The sequence below is a fragment of the Hypomesus transpacificus genome, chromosome 17 (genome assembly GCF_021917145.1).
Source record: "Hypomesus transpacificus isolate Combined female chromosome 17, fHypTra1, whole genome shotgun sequence".
Taxonomy (NCBI): Eukaryota; Metazoa; Chordata; class Actinopteri; order Osmeriformes; family Osmeridae; genus Hypomesus; species Hypomesus transpacificus.
This window is the reverse complement of record NC_061076.1, coordinates 15,194,580-15,216,104: the sequence shown is the minus strand read 5'-3', so window position 1 is coordinate 15,216,104 and position 21,525 is coordinate 15,194,580. Positions and strand designations below refer to the sequence as shown.

At 45.2% G+C, this 21,525-nt stretch overlaps 1 protein-coding gene across 2 annotated transcripts; it reads right to left on the bottom strand.

Moving 5' to 3' along the window:
• Positions 1–5,262: 5,262 nt before the first annotated feature.
• LOC124479325 (CD9 antigen-like) lies at positions 5,263–12,118 on the bottom strand. Of its 2 annotated transcripts, XM_047038041.1 has the most exons (9): positions 12,010–12,118; positions 11,539–11,675; positions 10,180–10,282; positions 9,912–10,009; positions 8,845–8,919; positions 8,503–8,604; positions 8,184–8,273; positions 7,460–7,543; positions 5,263–7,032 (listed from the first exon to the last, which is right to left on the bottom strand). In XM_047038041.1, the coding sequence occupies exons 2-9, from the start codon at positions 11,602–11,604 to the stop codon at positions 6,835–6,837; spliced, it is 816 nt and encodes a 271-aa protein (XP_046893997.1). In that variant the 5' UTR covers positions 11,605–11,675; positions 12,010–12,118; the 3' UTR covers positions 5,263–6,834. The 2 variants fall into 2 exon arrangements, with proteins under 2 accessions (XP_046893997.1, XP_046893999.1); XM_047038043.1 differs by lacking the exon at positions 8,845–8,919.
• Positions 12,119–21,525: the final 9,407 nt, after the last annotated feature.

Here is a 21,525-nt window from a genome sequence, read left to right as displayed (position 1 = left end):
CTATATGTTAGCAGCATGACTGCATTGGCCTGTGATTTGAGATGGAGTTGTGAAATACATAATGTGAGGGAAAGTTTTGTCTGTGCATCGTTTATTCAATTACTCCCCTTTTCAGGGCATTTACATATGCACCTTTTTCAAATTGTAAGGAAGATACTGAGACTTTTTCAAGTTGTAAGGAAGGTATGGAGGCTTTTTCCAAGTTGTAAGGTTTACATTTTCAAGACGATGTTCTTGGGTAGATGTGAAGGTAGATAATACATTAATCTGAAAACGTTATTGTAGCCTATTCTTCTCTGTGTTCTTTGGAAAAGTCAGTAGAGGCATCTTCAAATTTCGCCGTCAGCTGTTTGATGACGTTTGCTGTATTATGACGTAATTCATCAAATAAAGGCCGTTCTGATCACTGTGCTCAGTTTTATATTAACATTTTATTGGAGAAGGATTTGGATCACTGCAACGCCTAACCTTGACTAATTCGTATTGGAACACAGAAATATAATAATGTAATATTGTCCGATTGTTTTGCACCTTAAGTTGTAAGGTTTACATTTCCAAGACATGATTTCATGCAGATATGTAAGTAGATGTTAGATTATTTAAAAAAAAAGTAATTATATTCTCTTTGTTCTTTGGAAAAGTCTGTCTTTTCATGGGTCAGGTGTGAAAGCGTCTCTCTCAAACCAGACTGCAACAGCAAGTGTGACCTGAGGCAGTCTTTGAGGAAGAGACATGGAGAAAGATACGACAGACTCATTCCAGCCCGAGGTGAGTGAGGGAAGAGAGGGGAGTCTGTCTGGAGACAAGCGGACCTTCATCAGGGTGTTGAACGTTAGGCCTCTAAGTTCGGAGGACATGGACCTGGTCGAGCCCTCGGATCTGCCCCCTTCTTCAGTACCCGACACTGGGTCAAAAGACCAGCTGGAAGCCCTGGAGGTTGCGTCCACTTCCCAGGGCGTCAGTGGAGTGGAGAAAATGCCCTCTGGCATAGCCAGCAGACCCAGTGGAACCCCCTGTCCGGATCTGCAGGTGGAGGCCAAGGCCAGTCTGGGCTCTGTGGCAGCTGAGGTGATCGAGGCAGTCATCAGAAACGTCCTGGCAGCCAGGGCCGCCCTCCAAGAAGAAGCTCAAGGGCCTTTTACCTGTTCCTCTGTGAGCTACTTCCTCTCTGCTGTCTGTGCCGACGTGCAGACTCTACCGCTGCTGAGGAGGTCAGGGAGCAGCAGTCGGTCTTCTGGAAGGTCCCTCAGAGAGCTCCTGACCACCATGTCGAGGACCAACGTTGTCCAGGCTGTGGAGCTGAAGCTGGAGGAGCAGTTTGGGCCATGTAGGAAGGAGGGCTCGTCCACATCTCCATCCAGCCTATCACTGACTGAGGATTTGGTCATGCTCCCTTATCTGGGGAGCGGTCGCTATGGACATTCCCTGGCCAGTGACCTGGTCGATGGGATCATTCAGTCTGTGAATAGTGCTGTTGAGTTGCTGGAAAGCCAGTCTTCAACATCCAGAGCAGGGAACAGCTCCTCCCTCACAGGATGGAACGCATTGGATGTTTCCTCTGCAGCCAAGAAGATGGTCTGCAAGGCAGCGGCCAAACTGACCCCCCTGGTGATTTCTTCCAGGATGGGAGATGTGACGGCAGACGAGAGCGTCTCTTTGATGAACGAGACGACTCTGGAAAGTTTGCCCCCGTCTCTCATCAGGCTTCTGTTGATCCGGTCTGTCGACACGGTGACAGCAGCCTGCAGAGCCATAAGCAGTGAGTTCTGCTATCGGGAGAGCGTGAAGAACGAAGGCCTGACAAAACTCCAGGAGCTGGCCAACGAACAGATGTTGGCCTGTCTGAACAAGGGCATAGAGGAAGTGGAGATTGATGAGCTCATCGAAGGCATCTCAGCCATCTCGGATCATTCGCTGATCCTAAGGCGCCCGGAGTTGTCTTTCTCCCACATCTACCGCTCCTTGTTTGTTGACACCCTTCTGCCAGGGAGTGGACACAGAACCACCGAGGTCCTGGAGACCTTGATTTTTTTATGTCCTCAGGGCCCACCCACAGCTGAAGAGAGCCTGGCCCATGATGACACACGAGTGGGAACCATCATTAAAGAGTACCTGATCAAAGGAAGAGATGTGTTCCAGCAGGTCTTGAGTAGAGCAACTCAGAAGCTCTCTTGCCAGCCGGCGACCCCTCGTGATTCACCTCATGCGGCCAATCCGGAGAGCTCAGAGCGTCCATCTCTGCTGATCTCCTCTGACAACTGTGAGAACCTCATTGGTGTGATCCTGGATGATCTCCATGAGGTGGTTGAGCAGCACAAGGCCTCAGCTAAGATGAGATCTGGTGGCAGGAAGTTCTGGGAGCAGGTCCACTCCTCCAGCCAGCTGCTTTATGACAGCACGCTGAGGACCCTGCAGAAAGCTGCAGACAAGCTGTCGGCTCTCGAAGAGCGGACATTTGAGATCATCCCCCCGATGCCCTCCAGACAGGAGCTCATCCACAGCTGTGCTGAGAGCTCAGTTCAGGGTCAGCTGCAAAAGAGCCTGGAAGTGAACCTTCCCTCGACCTCCAGCCTGTCCTGCCAGGAGACCCTGGACCGCACAGTCAGGATCCTGACGGAGAGAGTGATGGACGACACTCTGTGTGAGTCTGCTGCTGCAGCTCTGTGTCCTGGGGAAGATCTCGGTGAGATCAGCCCTGCAGCGGTCATCATCAATGCTGGGACAGCGTCGACCTCTGCAGGCGAGACCAGAAAGCCTAAGAAGGGCTTGGAGAAGTGGTGGAGCAAGAAAGCCAAGCTCTTCAAGAACAAGGTGGGTTAGTTATGTAATAGAGCTTATAGAGCAGAGCTTATAGAGTACAGAATAAATGACCATGGGTTGGTTATTCATGTAATGGAGCAAGTAGAGAATGAAGAGGCACTGTTGGGACTGAGTGGCTGTTGTTGTTCTAAATTCTGATGCTTTGGTGGACTGAGAGGTGTTGTCATATAGTTTCCATAGATTCCAGCATGTTCTGTGTTTTCTGCAGTTTCTGAAGAGAAAGACGGAGCCCAAGAAGCCCTCAGCCCAGGAGGAGCTTCCCCCCAGCTCTCACATCACACCTGGTGAGCGACCACCACTGCTTGTCATCCTTAATGAATCACAAAGTGATCCTAGATTTGGCTAATTACTCTGACAAAGCCTAACTTTGAATTCACCAATTGTCAACCAATGTCTTGTCACAGGGGCCAAGTGTGGTTCGCCTGCCAATCTGGAGCAGTCGAAGGACCACGAGACCAATCAGGAGCCCCCTAGACATCCTCTACACGTACGAATGTTCCGTGCGCTTCAAAAGTCCATCGTCAAGCCATTCAAGATGTCTTGGAGCCAGTAGGACGGCCTACTGATACGTTTAAGTATCCAGCACGTAAAGGGCTGGCTGGCTCTGTCCCTCTCACATACACACACCTTCCTCTCTCTTGCTCTCTCTCTCTCTCTCTTTCTCTCTCTCTCTGTCTCTCTCAGTCACCCATCCCAGCACCCACAGCACTTATTATGTTTATGTTTACTTATTATGCCTCTCATTTACCCATTCATACACACCCGCAGCGAGGGAGCTGCTATGCAAGTCTAGCCTGTTCATGGGGAGCAGCTTGGGGTCCAGTGTCTTGCTCCAGGACACTTGGACACAGGGCCTGGATGCTCTCCAGGAGGCTGATGTGGGATGTTTGTTCTGGTTTCCTGCCTCTCGGTTCTTCTATCCTGCAGGTCTCCTGGTCCACTTTCTCTCGCACAACAGAAGGACCGTTGCCAAGGAGCCAGAAATGTACTTTCAGCAGTACGGACGAGGACTAGGTCTTTCTCACCTGGCTGGAACTCGCTGGGCTGAGTGGATATCAGGAGAAGACCATCACAGAGACTGCCTACCGTCTGGAACACTCTACTGTATCTGATCCTTGTCAATAAACTAGTTATATTACAGTTGAAGTGTAACAGTCCTGTTTGTTTTCCTAACAAAGCTATCGCACAGGGAGGTGCGCGGTGACTTAGAAAAGGAAAGGTTCTAAGATTCTGATGTACTTATGTGTGTGTTGTGTGTGGTTGGACACAATGCTATAATCAACAGGTAAATCAAAAGGCAGATATGCACATTCACGACAATGCAGAAAGAGTAATGGAAACTGCAGAAAGAGTAATGGACAATGCAGGCAGAGTAATGGACAATGCAGACAGAGTAATGGACAATGCAGACAGAGTAATGGACAATGCACACAGAGTAAGGGACAATGCACACAGAGTAATGGACAATGCACACAGAGTAATGGACAATGCACACAGAGTAAGGGACAATGCAGGCAGAGTAATGGACAATGCAGACAGTAATGGACAATGCAGACAGAGTAATGGACAATGCACACAGAGTAAGGGACAATGCAGACAGAGTAATGGACAATGCAGACAGAGTAAGGGACAATGCAGACAGAGTAAGGGACAATGCTTATACTTTTACATTTTTGCAACTCGTATCAAAAGCTAGGCTTTTTAGGATTGTTAAATCCCCCCCCCCCTCATATGTTGGGATAAGATCTGACACACCCCAAAATTATTTTGGTGGCACCTCATGCCCTGTAGAGTTTGCCATAAAAAGCTTTTGATACTAGTTGCAACCGATACTGGAATTGATCGCCATTTATTGGTAAGCTTATACTGACTGGAGGAAACCATGTGACCACCTGACTTGTATGGTTATTGCTCCGACTGTTTCATTCTGAGGCCTCTCTGTAACCTGGATTTCAAGAAGTTTCTATATGTAACATGATAAAGGATCTCAAAGTTTGAAAAACAAGTATGAACTTGTGAAGGGCCCAGTAATCTCCCTCCGGTTCTGAAATGGCACCCCCTGGTGGATGTAGTGAAGAATAGTTGACCCCTGACCTATCCAGTAGATGCCATTGTAACTTTAAATGTGATTGAGATTATTTTACTTAGAGAGGTGAAGGACGTAGAAGGCCTGTTACACAAACTGTCAGGGTACAGTAAGCTTAGAACCCCCTCAGTTAAATGCAGTCAAATGTGGAATATTCAAAAATCTTCCACGGGTACACCACACTACTGAGCATGTTTACTGTCCATCTCTTGAGGCTTAATGTGGTAAGGCTGCTTTGTGTAATTTAGTTTTCTAGGACCAAAGCTGCATCGTTGAGCTGAATAAACAGTATATTGACGATGTGTTCATGTGTTTTTACTGAAATATTCAGTCAAGAAATGAAGCAAGTCGGGGGATAAGGAAAAAGAAAAAAGTGAATATTTATTTTTAACAGACTATGCATCAGACTCAGTAGTACAATGCATACAGTAGATATACCTACAACAGTGTAAAAACTAACGTTAGAAAATGATATTCTACGAGACACTTGGAATTCCTTTGGTCATTTCAGAGTAGGACCTCTGTCTCATCAGCAGTGAACAGTCTCAGGCCAACAAACCGAGCCAGAGGGGAAATGATAATGGAGGTCAACAACTAAAGCCCCCTACCTAGTGTGACACTGCTTCTGTTCTGAGGGCCACACTTGATGCTCCAGAGGCCCTTAACCTGAAGTGTTTATTTAGTCAAACGCTCAGTTAGGCTGCTGGCCCAGCGCTTGGCCGTGGTCATTATGGGAATGAGGGAAAGAGATTCTCTGGAACAGAGGTCCTTGGGTTTGGGTTCTGTAATGTGAGACTAGGAGTGCGTCTGGAAGAGTATACGTATCAATATTGACGATTTATGATGTTTAAAATGTAAGTAAGCTAGTATTAGTCAGGTGGCTGAGCGGTTAGGGAATCGGGCTAGTAATCTGAAGGTTGCCGGTTCGATTCTGGCTGTGCCCAATTACATTGTGTCCTTGGGCAAGGCACTTCACCCTACTTGCCCCGGGGGAATGTCCCTGTACTTACTATAAGTCGCTCTGGATAAGATTGTCTGCTAAATGTATATGTACATATCAATATTAATGAGTTAAGTTTAAAATTTAAGTAAGTTAGCATTAGCTTGACTTGAATAGACTGCTATTCAAGTGGAGGGTACACGGGGGCTTGTCTTGAACATCCACAACAAGGTAAAAGCAGACTCATGGCCATCACTAACAGTTCAGTTGCAACAAAAAAATATACAAAAACATATTATAAACTGCAGTACCTGTTTGGATCCCTTTTTCTATGCATGCTTCCTGAATAGCAGCATCAAAATCTGCATTACATTAATAACTGGGTCCAATGAACAGTAGTCCAAAAATACTACATTGTCAAAATGACTTTATACCATTATTGGTACCAACAATTAATTATAGTATTGGAGACATATTCTATCTCATTTTAATCTCCTTCAAAAGGATAGAACTGCACGCCATCACTATGACCTATGAAAGGAGACAGGGGGGGGGGGGTGCGAAGGAAGGAAGGAAGGCTGTTAGGAAGAGGGTTTAGGAGTGGGAGGAGACCAGGAAGTGGTTAATGCCCCATTTCATGTCAGGGTCTTCATGCAGGGTGGAAACAGAGGTCACAAAAATGGAAGCCACTATAAACACGACCAGAGACGGAGTGAGGGTAGCAGATGCAGAAACACAACGCAGGCCAGACAATACCACCAAACCAAGGATACATTTCTATCAAGTTAGTATTTCCCCTTGGGGACTATAAAGTCTTAAGTCTAGTAAGCACTGAAAGATCACCACCATGTTATTCCCACAATTCACCTCCAGTCCTTTAATTCAGACTGGAGAAAAAGACAAGCAGGAAGACAGGTATATAAAGCAGACATACTGGAGAGACAAAGTGTCTAGCACACCTCACCTCTGTGCCTGCTTAGCAGCACACCTAGACATCAGCAGACGTCATGGCCAGAGTCAGAGGGGGAAAAACCACAGGGTCTTGGTATGGGTGTGGGTCAGGGTAGGGAGTGGAGGGGAGGTTGGTGGAGGTAGACAGGATCATGTACGAGGCAGGGGAGGGAGAGGGTGTTCGGGAGCGCTTGATTTCCTTGCGGAGTTGGGAGCTGCACCCCAGGGCCAGGAGCTGAGACGGAGGAGGTGTTAAAGGGAAGAAAGGATGGGAGAGTATTGGAAGGCGGTAAGGACAGCAAAGGAGAGCCAAAGGATTGGGTGCGTTAGATATGAACCCCAGGTGGGATTTAACACCAGAGGAGAAGTGGGGGAGGGAAGAAAGGAGGAGACACACGGGTTAAGTTCTCTGTCTGATTTCACACATCACATCCAATACCATTACACAACACTCACTGTCCTCCTCTGCAAAATGAGGAATAGGGAACTAGCATGGGTCTGATGTGCCGTGTACAGTAGTGAATAGTTTGTAGTGTCCGGTATAGTGTAGTGTGTATGTACAACACACCTCACAAAAAGGTTATGTGTGTGTGTCTAAGTGGGACATGCCTATACCAGGAGTACTGTGTGTGTGTGGTTGGGGGAGGGCTGGGGATTCTTACCAGCAGAGCAGCTGTACCCAGGAACAGGCCCAGAACCAACGGAGCCTTGTCCTTAAACAGGTTGACGATGGCTGGGGGACAGGCCTGGGGGACGGTGGAGGGAATATGTTAGGTTTCTCGGTTCAGAAGCTGAACCGAGAAACCCCTAGCAGATACAACAGCATGACCAGAACGCCCGTTCACATTATGGCACAGTCCACACTAGAGCCCGACCCGATATTATCGGCCGATATTAGACATTTTCGAAACAATCGGTATCGGCATTTATAATGGCCGATAAATGAACGTATAAAAAGAAAAAAGATAAATAATAACGGACGAAACAGCCTTCAACCATGTTATGAGTGTTGGCATTGCATAGTTTTTCCACCAGAGGGCACTCTACAACGTCCCTGTTGGCAGCACTTGTGTTTAGAACGCCACAAACCCTACAACCAGCCAGAGTTGGGCAGAGTGTGGGAATTCTGTTTATGTTTTGTTACGCGTTTCTGGATTATTATATGTATATATATATAGGCCGATATATCGGAATATCGGATTTTAAATCACCAAATATTTGTATCGGCCTTAAAAATCCTTGACAGGAGAACGTTTCGCTGTCCCAAGTGTCTCCTTCCAGAGCGAACTCGACTTAAGTGCAACAACTGTCACTACGAATGAGTCATTCGAATTTGAGACCCAACATTCAATAACGTTTTCTACAGTGCATTACATTCATACTCACAGGCATTGTCAAGAATCCAGTGAAGCTGAGATCGGGGCACGTCTTTTTGACCATAATGTCCAGGGCTCCCACCAATCCACAGCACTGGAACTACAACGTGATGGATCGTGACAGACAGACAGCATGTGTTACTGAGTTTTCCAACTCTATATGCCAAAACTGGATATATTTCTATTGTATTCTAGATGCCAATCACAGACTGTACAGATGAAAATGTATACAGAAAGAATATTATTGTAACATTAGTCGAATTTTGCTGTGAAGAGTAGGTTTGGAAGTGACAGTATTTTCGCATGTGTGTGATGGGATGTTTGTTTACCCAGTTATGCATTAAGGTCAGAGTGACCGTCATGCTAGGGTCATCCGTATTCAAATACTTTGCGTACACCGTCGTGTAGAACATGGCCATCTGCTCCCCCACCTGGTACAGAGAAGTATTGTTACACACAAATACAAATACAAAAGTATGGCTTGATTGCATCCCATGAAAGACCTGAACAAACGAAAGCTTTGGCTGCGAGTTGCGTCAATATTAAGCTCCATTGCTGCAATAGTCAACAAAGGAATGTGTTCTGCATCCGTGTTGGGCAGTTTGCTCAACATGACCTCACTGTCTCCTCCCACCACTCCCTCCCTCTCCTCTTCCCTTTCTCCCACTCACGTCATCACTCCTTATGAAGGCGATCACTCCTGCTGCAATCACTAACCCACATACGATGGACAGAAAGACGGCAAACTGGGAAAGGGGGATAGAGAGAACTTCAGTACTGTGACAGAGAGCCATGGACACACTCTCACGGGGTGCCAGACCACTCCAATGTTTCACATGACCCTTGGTCATGTCCAAAAGGGAAATATGCCTATCTATGAATTATGTTGCTTGTGAGATGCGACAAGGAAATGTGTGTGACACTAGATTGTAGGTCAGAGGTCACAATGTTACCAAAGTGTATAATGCCATGCAACTTTGAACAAGGAAAATAGGAGGATAGTCAAGGCCATTTCTAGTAGCCCTATTTAAAGATTAAACAAAAGCCATGTAGCACCATGAATGCGGCATTTTCTGTCCGTGCTTGCGAAGACTATGTTAACCCCCCTGACATTTCTAGTGAGAGTCAAACGTTCCATTATGTGATACTATTTAACTGCCCTTCATTCCTGTATTCTTTGTCCAGTTCTCTGAGATGCTCAACTTGAGTGTATCAGACACCTGCACCTAACAGATTTGTAATAAATACTTCTGATTCTGTCTTGAACTTGTACTTGGCAACTGACTTCATCGACTTTCACAACCACAGGGTACAAAAGAGACTTCATCACTAGACACACACACCAACATCCATGAATTTCTCCTCTCTAAGACCTCCATGTTTACAGTAATGACAAGTATCTAGTAGAGCCTGACCGATATATCGGTGGGCCAATATTATCGGCCGATATTAGGCACTTTTCAAACTGCTAGTCATCTGTATTGTTTTTTTGTCATGTATTTCTGGATAAAAAATTAAGAGAAAAAAAAAATATATATGTATATATATATATATATATTGGCTGATATATCGGAATATCGGATTTTTAAAACAAAAATATTCGTATCGTTATTGGCCTTAAAAATCCTTTATTGGTCAGGCTCTAGTAGCTAGTAGGTGAAAAGAAAGAAAACTATTTATGCAAACGATTGTGTGATGCCGCAGCGTGGCTGCAACTGCTTGTCTGCTCTGGTCTCACCACTGTCAGGGCGCCGCTGCTCTCGTTGCAGGCGCCGTAGTCTCCAAACACGGCCACCACCAGTATCACTGCACCCAGGACGATCAGCACCATCACACCTGGGAGGGAGAGAGGGAGAGAGGGAGAGAGCGAGAGAGCGAGAGAGAGAGAGATAGGAAAAACAAACCAGGTAGTTTCACAGTCAAAATATATTGAAACTTCGAGTTCAACTTCCTCTTTGCTGCATGTAATGTACCCTTCTGATAAGACTGGAGTCACAGTAACTCACCAATGACAAACTGCTGTGTGTTTAAGTTGACGTCGAAGAGACCTTGCGTGTTGGCACCAAACCGCAGCCACAGACCCAGGCCCAGCATGGCAGCGCCAAGCAGCTGCACCAAAGGGAAATAAAACCACTCAGATTCAAGTCTGTGCGTGAGACATGGGTGTGTAAACCTCGCCTTATTTTCCCAGGTTAACCCTTTCACAGTCCACAGGTCAAAGAGAATTGACAATGCAAGTGGGATAGGGAATCTAAGCTCATGAATCTATTATTATATGTCCGTTTACAATGTGTTTGATAATGCGTGTGTCAAGATTTACAATCTGTTGCTCAATGCTGGCCACTGGCTTTATACATGCACAGTTGACCCCGGCTTCAGATGTGGTGTGAAGCGTTAGGAATGCCATTTTACATAGAGGCTTGAGAAAGACAACAGCGTTTATAATGAGACATACTGACTTCCTAGTGAGCAAAACTTCCTTTAAAGTCTTTGGCAACAACCGGGAAGATGCAGTGTTAGGTGTTGAGTCAAGATGTAAAAAACTATTGAATAACTAACTAAACGTATTTAGAGACTGCAACGTTTGTTCAGGCTGTAGGGCTCAAAACAGCCATTTCATGAGTTCTTAAGTGAATAGACAGGTGCAGTGGGTGGTTCTTCAAAGCAACTGAGAATATGGGAGAATACACCCGGCTAGGTATTGGTGACGAAACCTGACAATGTTGAATAGGACTTCCTTTTCAGAATACAAAATGGCAGCAGAGAAGAATCAAAAATCCCACAGAGAGAGTGTGTGACACTCTCTCTGTGTGTGTGTGTGTGTGTGTGTGTGTATGCGTGTGTGTATGCGTGTGTGTGTTTGTATTCCCACAGAGAGATTGTGTGACACTCTCTCTGTGTGTGTGTGTGTGTGTGTGTGTGTGTGTGTGTGTGTGTGTGTGTGTGTGTGTGTGGGGTGTGGGTGTGGGTGTGTGTATGCGTGTGTGTGTTTGTATTCCCACAGAGAGATTGTGTGACACTCTCTGTGTGTGTGTGTTTGTATTCTGGCAACCTCTGGGCCATGCGGAGCCCGAAGCATCAGGAATGAAACCTAAGAAACGAAACTGTTCCCACATTGGCCCAACTGTAACCCAAAAAGATTCTGTAAACCAATAAGATACGTTGCAGTCTTCCATCGCATATTATAGTTGACACTTTAACATTAAAAAAACGGTTTCATGATAGTGAAGCAAAAATTGGTATAGGCTTCTACGTTTCGCACATGAAAATTGTTGGTCGTGGACAAATTACTACCTCCACTTTCCCCTTTCCCAAGCGTGTGCGCATTTTGACAGTAAGAAACAAAATTAGTGTTGCCTACTTACGGCGAACCCGATGTTGAAGATGATGAGAATAACCTTGCAAAGCTGTCCGCACAGATCCAGAGCCATGTTTTCAATTTAATCCAAGATTTACTCAGAAAAACAGACGGGTAGACGGACTCTTCGCACAAGGTTTCAGCCTGTGATACGGAACATCAAATAAAACAATGTCAAGGCTGTTACATTACGGTTCATATGAAGGCATTTAATGTCTTCGTTGACTGGTATGAAACTACACAGACGATCGTAGATGCTGAAGCTCGATTACAGTCGGTTTTGACATCATACGAAATATATTGTAAAGCACCAGTCAACATAGACATTTGGAAAATCAAATAAAAATTTTGATAGACTTCACTGTGTCGATCCTAATACTTATATACAGTCGATTACAAATGAGAAGCACAATTAACGCTATACAAATAGCCTATAGCCTACACATATGCCCTAAATGTGTAGTTATCTATAGCCTACCGTCTATGCTCCCCCTTAAAATGCAACACGTTTAACTCCAAACTACGACTGAAAAGCTGAATTTCACACTCCGACAGGACAATTATTTTGTATAAAAAGCCCAACCCTTTAAATCGACCGGAGCAGTTGATTGGTTCATGGTATTGAGTGATGGGGAACAACTTCAATGGGAGCAGACGGCCACACCTGCGCAATAACAGAGTTCGCAAGTCCAGAGAACCACAAAATGTACAGAAACGAAACTTAAGCTATTCAAAATGATTTCCATGAAAGCACATTGGACACAAAATCTGAGTTTTGGAAACGTTTATTCTAGACAAAAAAAAACGGATTTACCCCAGTAATTAGACTTGATAGCTAAGAGTTAACTATTGTTAACATGAAGATTAGAATAAAAGGATCATTTCCCCCTGGTAGCTGGGATGCATTTATAGTGGTAATATTATAATCTAAGAACATAGCCTACAACAGGGCTGCCAACTCTCACGCATTGGCCGTGAGACACACACATTTGAACCATTTCACACGCTCTCACGCCACACCTTGTATCAGGGGCGTTGTTAGACCCTTTTTACTGGGGCTCGTGCCCCAGTATAATCTACTGTGCCCCAGTATAATCAAAAGTTTGAGTTTTAACAATTTACTTACAATTTACTTTACTTTACTGCATTCATTTAGATTGATAATCCCGGAAAAATTAATGCAGTATCCCAGCCAACGCTTGTAAAAGTGTTAAACCGAAAACACAAACCAATGCAGGAAGAATTCCATGTCAGCGCGCTCTTCTGAGCTTGCCAAATAGCCACTGCAGCACACACAAGTCCAGGGCTGTGTCTACTACCGCGCACTTTATTAAGTACACTGCAATACAGTCCCCTGCAAAACAGTGCACTTACATATTCAGTGCACTCCGTCGCTGATAAGTGCTGTCTCAAAAGGAACACTTACGTTAAACACTTGGTGGAAGTGATGGAAGCAAATCTGCTCGCCGTCGCCACACCCGCAAAACCTGCCAAAATGAACGCGCTTCTCCACTCAAGTGGAAAAAGCTGCCAAAAGGGCTCCTCCTTTTCCGCTACGTAGCCAAGATGGCGCCCGTTTAGGGCGAGTAGTGTCCATCGTTGTACACAGTTTTTTGGGACCGTTTGCAGTGCGCCATCTGGGCCTGTGCCCCAGTAGGGCTTTATGTCTAACAACACCTCTGCCTTGTATATCTCACGCTGAAAAGGCAACGCCAACCATGTAGCCCTGCTAACGTTGTAGTCTACCAGGGGTACCCAATAGGCAGACCGCGGTCCGGATCTGGACCCAGACGCAATAGGCCTACAATTCGGACCGAAGCCAAAATCAACATTCTAATTTAGTCATGATCCAAGCGAGTTTTCATTGGTGCGTGATTTCACGCCTATATTGTTTTCTAACTAGATGTGGTTTCTATCATAGACATGTATGTCTATGGTTTCTATCTTCTGTGTCAAATCTAAAGATCCAATCAGGAGCTGTAATAGCAATCACCATGACAACTCAGTCACTCAACGTTGGCCGCAAATTCTGTGGGTCACGCAGGTTGTGTTTGTCATTCGAAACAACGCAGGCCAATCGATTTGCTAACGGTAGCAAGCCTACCTGTTTCTTCCTTAGAAAAAATCATGTTACAGTTGCATTAAACATTATTGTTGTCAAATTGTTTTCTTTATCTCTTCATACATTAACAGGCAAAATGCTGTGTTTATAATTATTCAGACGCTACATGTAGAGGGGCCACAAGAGTTGAGAGGGTCGAGAGGGTGGAGAGGGTCCAAGCTTGTTGTCGTCTCCCCCTAGAACCGCCCCTTCACTGACTTGAGCAGAGTTGGAAGGCTAGATCGGCAGCATACTCCGTCCGATATTGGCTTATTAGCCTACATGTAAATTAGATACAATGACGTTATTGAGGCAAAAAATACATTTTAAATAGGCTACTTTCCCAAATAAGTTGTGTTTACGAAAGCAAAGCTAGCCTACTTACAGGAACATCAAGGTTCATCTCACACGTAGTGCAAGCAACATCATGTGGGCAGGAAAACAACTAGGTATTGATTGATGTTTGTTGATGGATTGAGTTAGGCTACATAAAAAAGACCAGCACAGGAAAATTGCTTCCTCACTAAATTATTGACGCAGATGGGTTTTAATGAGAGATCGTAGACAGCTCTAAAGCTCTTAAGTAGCTAAACTGGAACTCTGGACTGCACTTAGACACGATCTCCACTGGGTGTAGCAATATTACCGTAAAACTTTTAAACCCTCAATCCTTTGTGGCATGACATCAGATTTGGAATAAACTGGCTATGGGCTACACAATGAATACCTGGGAGAAGATTCTGATCGTCTTCCTAAATGTTTTGCCTATTGATTGACGTTTTTACAGTGTTAATGTGGAGTAATTTATGTAACAAATAAAGGATTTGGTTTTCTTTGGTCAAGGCTCTGCACTTACAGTAATTACATTACATTTAGTCATTTAGCAGACGCGACTTACATTAAGTACAGGGACATTCCCCCCGAGGCAAGTAGGGTGAAGTGCCTTGCCCAAGGACACAACATCATGTGGGACGACGGGGAATCGATCCGGCAACCTTCTGATTACTAGCCCGACTCCCTCACCGCTCAGCCATCTGACTCCCTAATTAGACAAATTGTTAGATTATAGTCAGTCAGTTATGGTTTTGTAATAGCCTACAGACTGAGAATATTGCTGAACACACAATTGGAGCATGATAGGCCTAGGCAATAGGCTATTGCACTTTTTTTTACTCTTTAAATGTAGCCCATGAAGCACAATAAATGATGACTTGGAAATATTGTGTAAAGTCTGAAACGTGTTAGACTATGGATAGGCCTATAAGCGAATGTTAGAAACATCTGCCCACGGAATCTCCATTAGTTCCTGACATCCCACCTGATCATCCTCTGTACCCATACTACTACTACTACTACCACCAGTACTACCAGCCCAGTGAACCTACACCGGACCAGGACCGGGGCAGTACACCGATGCCAGTGCTGGAGCTCTCTAACCCCCCCTGGATCTTGACCAACTGGTCACCCCTCCCTCAGGTCCGAGCCTTGAAGGCATGTTGTATTCTCAGCCCAGCCCTCCCATGTCTCAACAGCAGCAGGACAATCTTCACCCAAAGTTCCTAGGCGATGAGAAGGTTACTGAAAGGGCAGGGGAGCCATTGTCGTTTAACATTTTGTAAGTCTTTAACTAATCTTCAAAGTTCAAAAACAACACTGGAAATAGGCAAAGTTTGATGCCAAGTGTGTATTTAGTCTTCACGGTGACAAGAATTCCAACAAACTTGAGCGTGATCCCAGGATCAGAATGGTCTTATTTTCTCCAGACAACACCTTATATACCATGTATTCTGTGGCCTTGGCTCCATCTGCGGTGGCCCTGTAGAGTCTTACACTGTCAAAGGTGAGGCTCTTAACCACCGATCAATGGCAGAACTTGACGTAACAATACATAGTCACAAAGTGGTGGGGGTCTATTTCTTTCAGTGATGTTTGATGAATACAGGCCTTGGTGGGTTCAGTATTGATGTGGTGTGATACAGCAGGACATGTGGTGTGATACAGCAGGACATGTGGTGTGATACAGCAGGACATGTGGTGTGATACAGCAGGACATGTGGTGTGATACAGCAGGACATGTGGTGTGATACAGCAGGACATGTGGTGTGATACAGCAGGACATGTGGTGTGATACAGCAGGACATGTGGTGTGATACAGCAGGACATGTGGTAGTAACTCCAGAGGATTCTCTGCTCAGGCCTCAGACTTTACACAATGGTACCTCACAGTACTGAGCATGTTTACTGTCTATCTCTTGAGGCTCAATGTGGTAATGCTGCCTTGTGTAATTTTGTTTTCTAGGACCAAAGCTGCATCGTTAAGATGAATAAACAGTATATTGATGATGTGTTAAGGTGTTTTACTGAAATATTCAGTTAAGAAATGAAGCAAGTCGGGGCTAAGAAAAAATAATATTTATTTTTAACAGACTATGCATCAGACTCAGTAGTACAATGCATACAGTAGAAATACCTACAACAGTGCAAAAACAAGCTTTAGAACATGATATTCTACTAGACACTTGAGCTTCCTTTGGTCATTTCAGAGTAGAACCTCTGCCTCATCAGCAGTGAACAGTCTCAGGCCAACAAACCGAGCCAGAGGGGAGATGATAATGGAGGTCAACAACTAAAGCCCCCTACCTGGTGTGACACTGCTTCTGTTCTGAGGGCCACACTTGACGCTCCAGAGGCCCTTAACCTGAAGTGTTTTTTTAGTCAAACGTTCAGTTAGGCTGCTGGCCCAGCGCTTGGTCGTGGTCATTATGGGAATGAGGGAAAGAGATTCTCTGGAACAGAAGTCCTTGGGTTTGGGTTCTGTAATGTGAGACTAGGCGTGCGTATGGAAGAGTATACATATCAATATTGAGGACATATGATGTTTCAAATGTAAGTAAGCTAGTATTAGCTTGACTTGAATTGACTGCGATTCAAGGGGAGGGTACACAGGTGCTTTTGTTGAACATCCAGAACAAGGTAAAAGCAGACTCATGGTCATCTATAACAGTTCACTTGGAACAACACAAGCTCTTCTCCTGCCTGGCTCCGCAATGGTTGAACAACACAAGCCCCCCAATGGTGGAACAACACAAGCTCTTCTCCTGCCTGGCCCCCCGATAGTGGAACCAGCTCCCCACCTCCATCAGGGACACTGACCTTCAAGAAAAGGCTCAAGACACACTTGTTCCGGGAGTACAATGGCACTTAGGAACGCTTGGCTGGACCTGATGTTAGTTTCCTCCAGGATCACAATGACTCTTATTGAGTGACTTGCTGCTCTTGAAGGTTAGTTAATTAAGCAATAAGCCCCAAGAGGCCGTGGTTTACGCTGATTTTAGAACAGGTAAGGGGAGTTGTTAGGCACGACGCGAAGCGGAGTGCCGAAAACCCCCTTACCTGTTCTAAAATCAGCGTAAACCACGGACTCCACGGAAGCCCCTATAAACACGACCAGAGACGGAGTGAGGGTAGCAGATGCAGATACACAATGCAGCCGAGACCATACCACCAAACCCAGGATACATTTCTATCAAGTTAGTATTTCCCCTTGGGGACAATAAAGTCTAAAGTCTAGTAAGCACTGAAGGATCCCCACCACATTATTCTCACAGTTCACCTCCAGTCCTTTGATTCAGACTGGAGAAAGAGACAAGCAGGAAGACAGGTATATAAAGCAGATATACTGGAGACAAAGTGTGTCAGTGCCTGCTTAGCAGCACACCTAGACATAAGCAGACGTCATGGCCAGAGTCAGAGGGGGGAAAACCACAGGGTCTTGGTATGGGTATGGGTCAGGGTAGGGAGTGGAGGGGAGGTTGGTGGAGGTTGACAGGATTGTGTAGAAGGGAGAGGAAATTCGGGAGCACTTGATTTCCCTGTAGAGTTGGCAGCTGCACCCCAGAGCCAGAAGCTAAGATGGAGGAGGGGTTAGAGGGAAGAAAGGATGGGAGAGTATTGGTGGTGTGGGGGGTGGGAGTGGTAAGGACAGTAAACGAGAGCCAAAGGATTGGGTGCATTAGATATGATCCCGAGGTGGGATTTAACACCAGAGGAGAAGTGGGGGAGGGAAGAAAGGAGAAGACACACGGGTTAAGTTCTCTGTCTGATTTCACACATCACATCCAATACCATTACACAACACTCACTGTCCTCCTCTGCAAAATGAGGAATAGGGCACTACCATGGGTCTGATGTGCCGTGTACAGTAGTGTATAGTGTGTAGTGTCCGGTATAGTGTAGTGTGTATGTACAACACACCTCACAAAAAGGTTATGTGTGTGTGTCTAAGTGGGACATGCCTATACCAGGAGTACTGTGTGTGTGTGGTTGGGGGAGGGCTGGGGATTCTTACCAGCAGAGCAGCTGTACCCAGGATCAGGCCCAGAACCAACGTACCCATTTCAGCTACTGGTTGCTCTTCAGTAACATTGCACTACTGTACCTCACTGTACCTCGCCACCAGGCTCCTGTTGGTCATTGACATAGTCACTGATCTGCAAATTTGCACTATTGCACTGTACTTGACTTAGTATAGCATACTATTTATTGTTATCTGTAATTTAGGAAGTTTTTGTGTTAGGGTTAGTATAGTCGTGTATTTATTGCTATCTGTATATTTAGGAAGTTCACTTATCTAAGCTCAGCATAGATGTAAATCTGTTCTGTGTACTTTTGTGTTATGTTATGCCAGGTGCTTGCGTTGTCTTGTCTTAAGAATTTCAGTGCCCAGTCTAACCTTGTGTTGTTCTGTGCATCTGACAAATAAAAGACTTGAACTTGATTATGAAGCTGTCAGACAACATGCAGGTCAGTGTGCTCAGTGTCTGTGTGATTCTCAGAAGGCACAGCGTCCTTCTACAATGTGGAGGCCAGGTGTCGTATCTACTCTTTCACTGGCTGTTCCTTCACTGAGGGACTTCATCCATTCTTCAGCCCTGGCTCTCCGGTGGAGTTCAGGGTAAACATTGCTCTTCTGGTCATCTGTCCTGTAGAGGGTGTTGTACCTGAGTCCCTCAGTCTGGTCATCTGTCCTGTAGAGGGTGTTGTACCTGAGTCCCCCAGTCTGGTCATCTGTCCTGTAGAGGATGTTGTACCTGAGTCCCCCAGTCTGGTCATCTGTCCTGTAGAGGATGTTGTACCTGAGTCCCCCAGTCTGGTCATCTGTCCTGTAGAGGATGTTGTACCTGAGTCCCCCAGTCTGGTCATCTGTCCTGTAGAGGATGTTGTACCCAAGTCCCCCAGTCTGGTGTCACAGTCCGGACCTGAGCCCCCCCAAGGGGTCCAGGCTGGGTCCAGTACAGCTGTTCAGGGGGAGTCTGAATCTCAAACATATGAATCAGATTTAGCTCACCAGTCTGACTCTCAAGCAGCTGAATCTGATTCAGGTAACCTGTCTGACTCTCAAGCAGCTGAATCTGATTCAGCTCTCCAGTCATTACTGGATCAAGGTCACCAGTCTGAATCTCAAACATATGAATCTGATTCAGCTCACCAGTCTGAATCTCAAGCAGCTGAATCTGATTCAGCTCTCCAGTCATTACTGGATCAAGGTCACCAGTCTGAATCTCAAACATATGAATCGGATTCAGCTCACCAGTCTGAATCTCAAGCAGCTGAATCTGATTCAGCTCCCCAGTCATTACTGGATCAAGGTCACCAGTCTGAATCTCAAACATATGAATCTGATTCAGCTCACCAGTCTGAATCTCAAACATATGAATCTGATTCAGGTCACAAGTCTGAATCTCAGGCAGCTGAATCTGATTCAGCTCATCAGTCACCACTGCATCATGGTCACCAGTCTGAATCTCAGGCAGCTGAATCTGATTCAGCTCTCCAGTCATTACTGGATCAAGGTCACTAGTCTGAATCTCAAACATATGAATCTGATTCAGGTAACCTGTCTGAATCTCAAACATATGAATCTGATCCAGGTCTCCAGTCATTACTGGATCAAGGTCACCAGTCTGAATCAAGTGAGGAGACAATCGAGTCATTGTCTTTACTGGGTCAGTCAGCTTCTTATAAAGCTTGATGTTTGTTAGAGTTTGTTATCAGAACAGTGTGTTTGTAAATAAATGAATGTAAAGACCACGTTCCCTCCTGCTGGGTCTGTAGTGTGGTTTCCTCGTATCCTTTCCAAACCCTCCCCATGTTTTATATACATTATTTCATTTATGGAGGATGGATGTTACATTTGTATTGATAAAACCTGTATGTATTGTGTTTAGTTGCATGTATGCATTTGTTTCATTTCTTTATAAAACAAAGAAATGTGGCTACCATACAGAATGGATCATGTACAGTAGTGTAAGGATCATGTAGTAAAGTCAAGTTCAAGTGTTTTATTGTCAGATGCACAGAACAACACAGGGTCAGATTGGGCACTGAAATTCTGAGGACAAGACAACGCAACCTGGCAAACTGGCTGCAGGATCAGTGGTGGGCTGCTCAGTTGGACGGCCATCCTGATGAAGAGCAGCTATTTAAAGCACTGGTAAAAGGTAGGTGTCCGTGAGGGTCCCAACCAGGGTGACCAGAAGCATGACCCTGAAAAGGAGGACAAAGGGTCCAAAAAGAAGGACAATCCCAAACAGTTGTTGACCGGGGGAGATGGGGGCCATTAGTATGAAATTAGGACAATGACATTAGTCATTTTAGTAAGTCAACGTTTGTCATTTGAATACAAATTCAATACTTCAATACAAGTGCACTGATTTTCTGTTGATTTTTCACAGCATGAAATAATTTGGTCAGCTCAGCAGCGGTTGTTTCGTCATCTGCTGTTGTTGTGTTCGGAGCACAAAATGATGTTAAGCGAGAGTGCCCGGCAGAACTAGAATTAATTATTCTTGTGCCGTTCTGTAGCGGCATGCCGCTGTAAAGCCCCTGTCCTTCTACTACACACGTCTATAATAATGTGACAGAGCTTACAGAAGGCATGATATTGATCTTTGCTGCTCTTAATGGCAAAGCAGAGTTCTGAACTCCACGTAGGTTTGAAGAAGGTCTCTCTTTTTGGCATCTGAAAGCCTACTGAACAATTGGCAATGAAGCCCATGCGAGTGGTAAATTGCAACAGTGAGCAGGAAGGGTCAAAAAGGACCAAAAGGCGAAAGGGCAAAGGTCTGTAAAACCAAATAGTCCAGACGAAATACCGACGTCTGGTCACCCTACTCCCAACTCTGACTCAGGGGAGGTTCTAGACCATTTCAAATGGGGGGGCCAAGCTGGTGCCAGTTGTACTGTTGGAGGGGCCAGTTACATTAAACATTTTTGTTGTCAAATTGTTTTCTTTACCTCTTCACACATTAACAGGCAAAATGCTGTGTTTATAATTATTCAGACTCTACATATAGAGGGGCCACAAGAGTTGAGAGGTTGGAGAGGGTCCAAGCTTGTTGTCGTCACAGGTGCACCGCCCCCTCCCCCTAGAACCGCCCCTTCACTGACTTGAGCAGAGTTGGAAGGCTAGATCGGCAGGATACTCCGTCCGATATTGGCTTTTTAGCCTACATGTAAATTAGGTACAATGACGTTATTGAGGCAAAAAACACATTTTAAATAGGCTACTTTCCTAAATAAGTTGTGAAAGCAAAGCTAGCCTACTTACAGGAACATCAAGGTTCATCATGTTGGCGGTAAAACAACTAGGTATTGACTGATGTTTGTTGATGGATTGAGTTAGGCTACATAGAAAATACCAGAACAGGAAAATTGCTTCCTCACTAAATGATTGATGCAGATGGGTTTTAATGAGAGATCGTAGACAGCTCTAAAGCTGGTAAGTAGCTAAACTGGAACTCTGGATTGCACTTAGACACGATCTACACTGGGTGTAGCAATATTACCGTAAACCTTTAAACCCTCAATCGGATCCTTTGTGGAAAGACATCA

Excerpts from the sequence above, each read along its gene's own strand:
- LOC124479325 (XM_047038041.1), bottom strand. The coding sequence starts at position 11,604 with ATGGCTCTGGATCTGTGCGGACAGCTTTGCAAGGTTATTCTCATCATC. Across the intron at positions 10,010-10,179 it reads CACACAGCAGTTTGTCATTG|GTGTGATGGTGCTGATCGTC; the intron begins GTGAGTTACTGT and ends TCTCCCTCCCAG. Across the intron at positions 7,544-8,183 it reads CTGGATTCTTGACAATGCCT|GCCTGTCCCCCAGCCATCGT; the intron begins GTGAGTATGAAT and ends ACCGTCCCCCAG.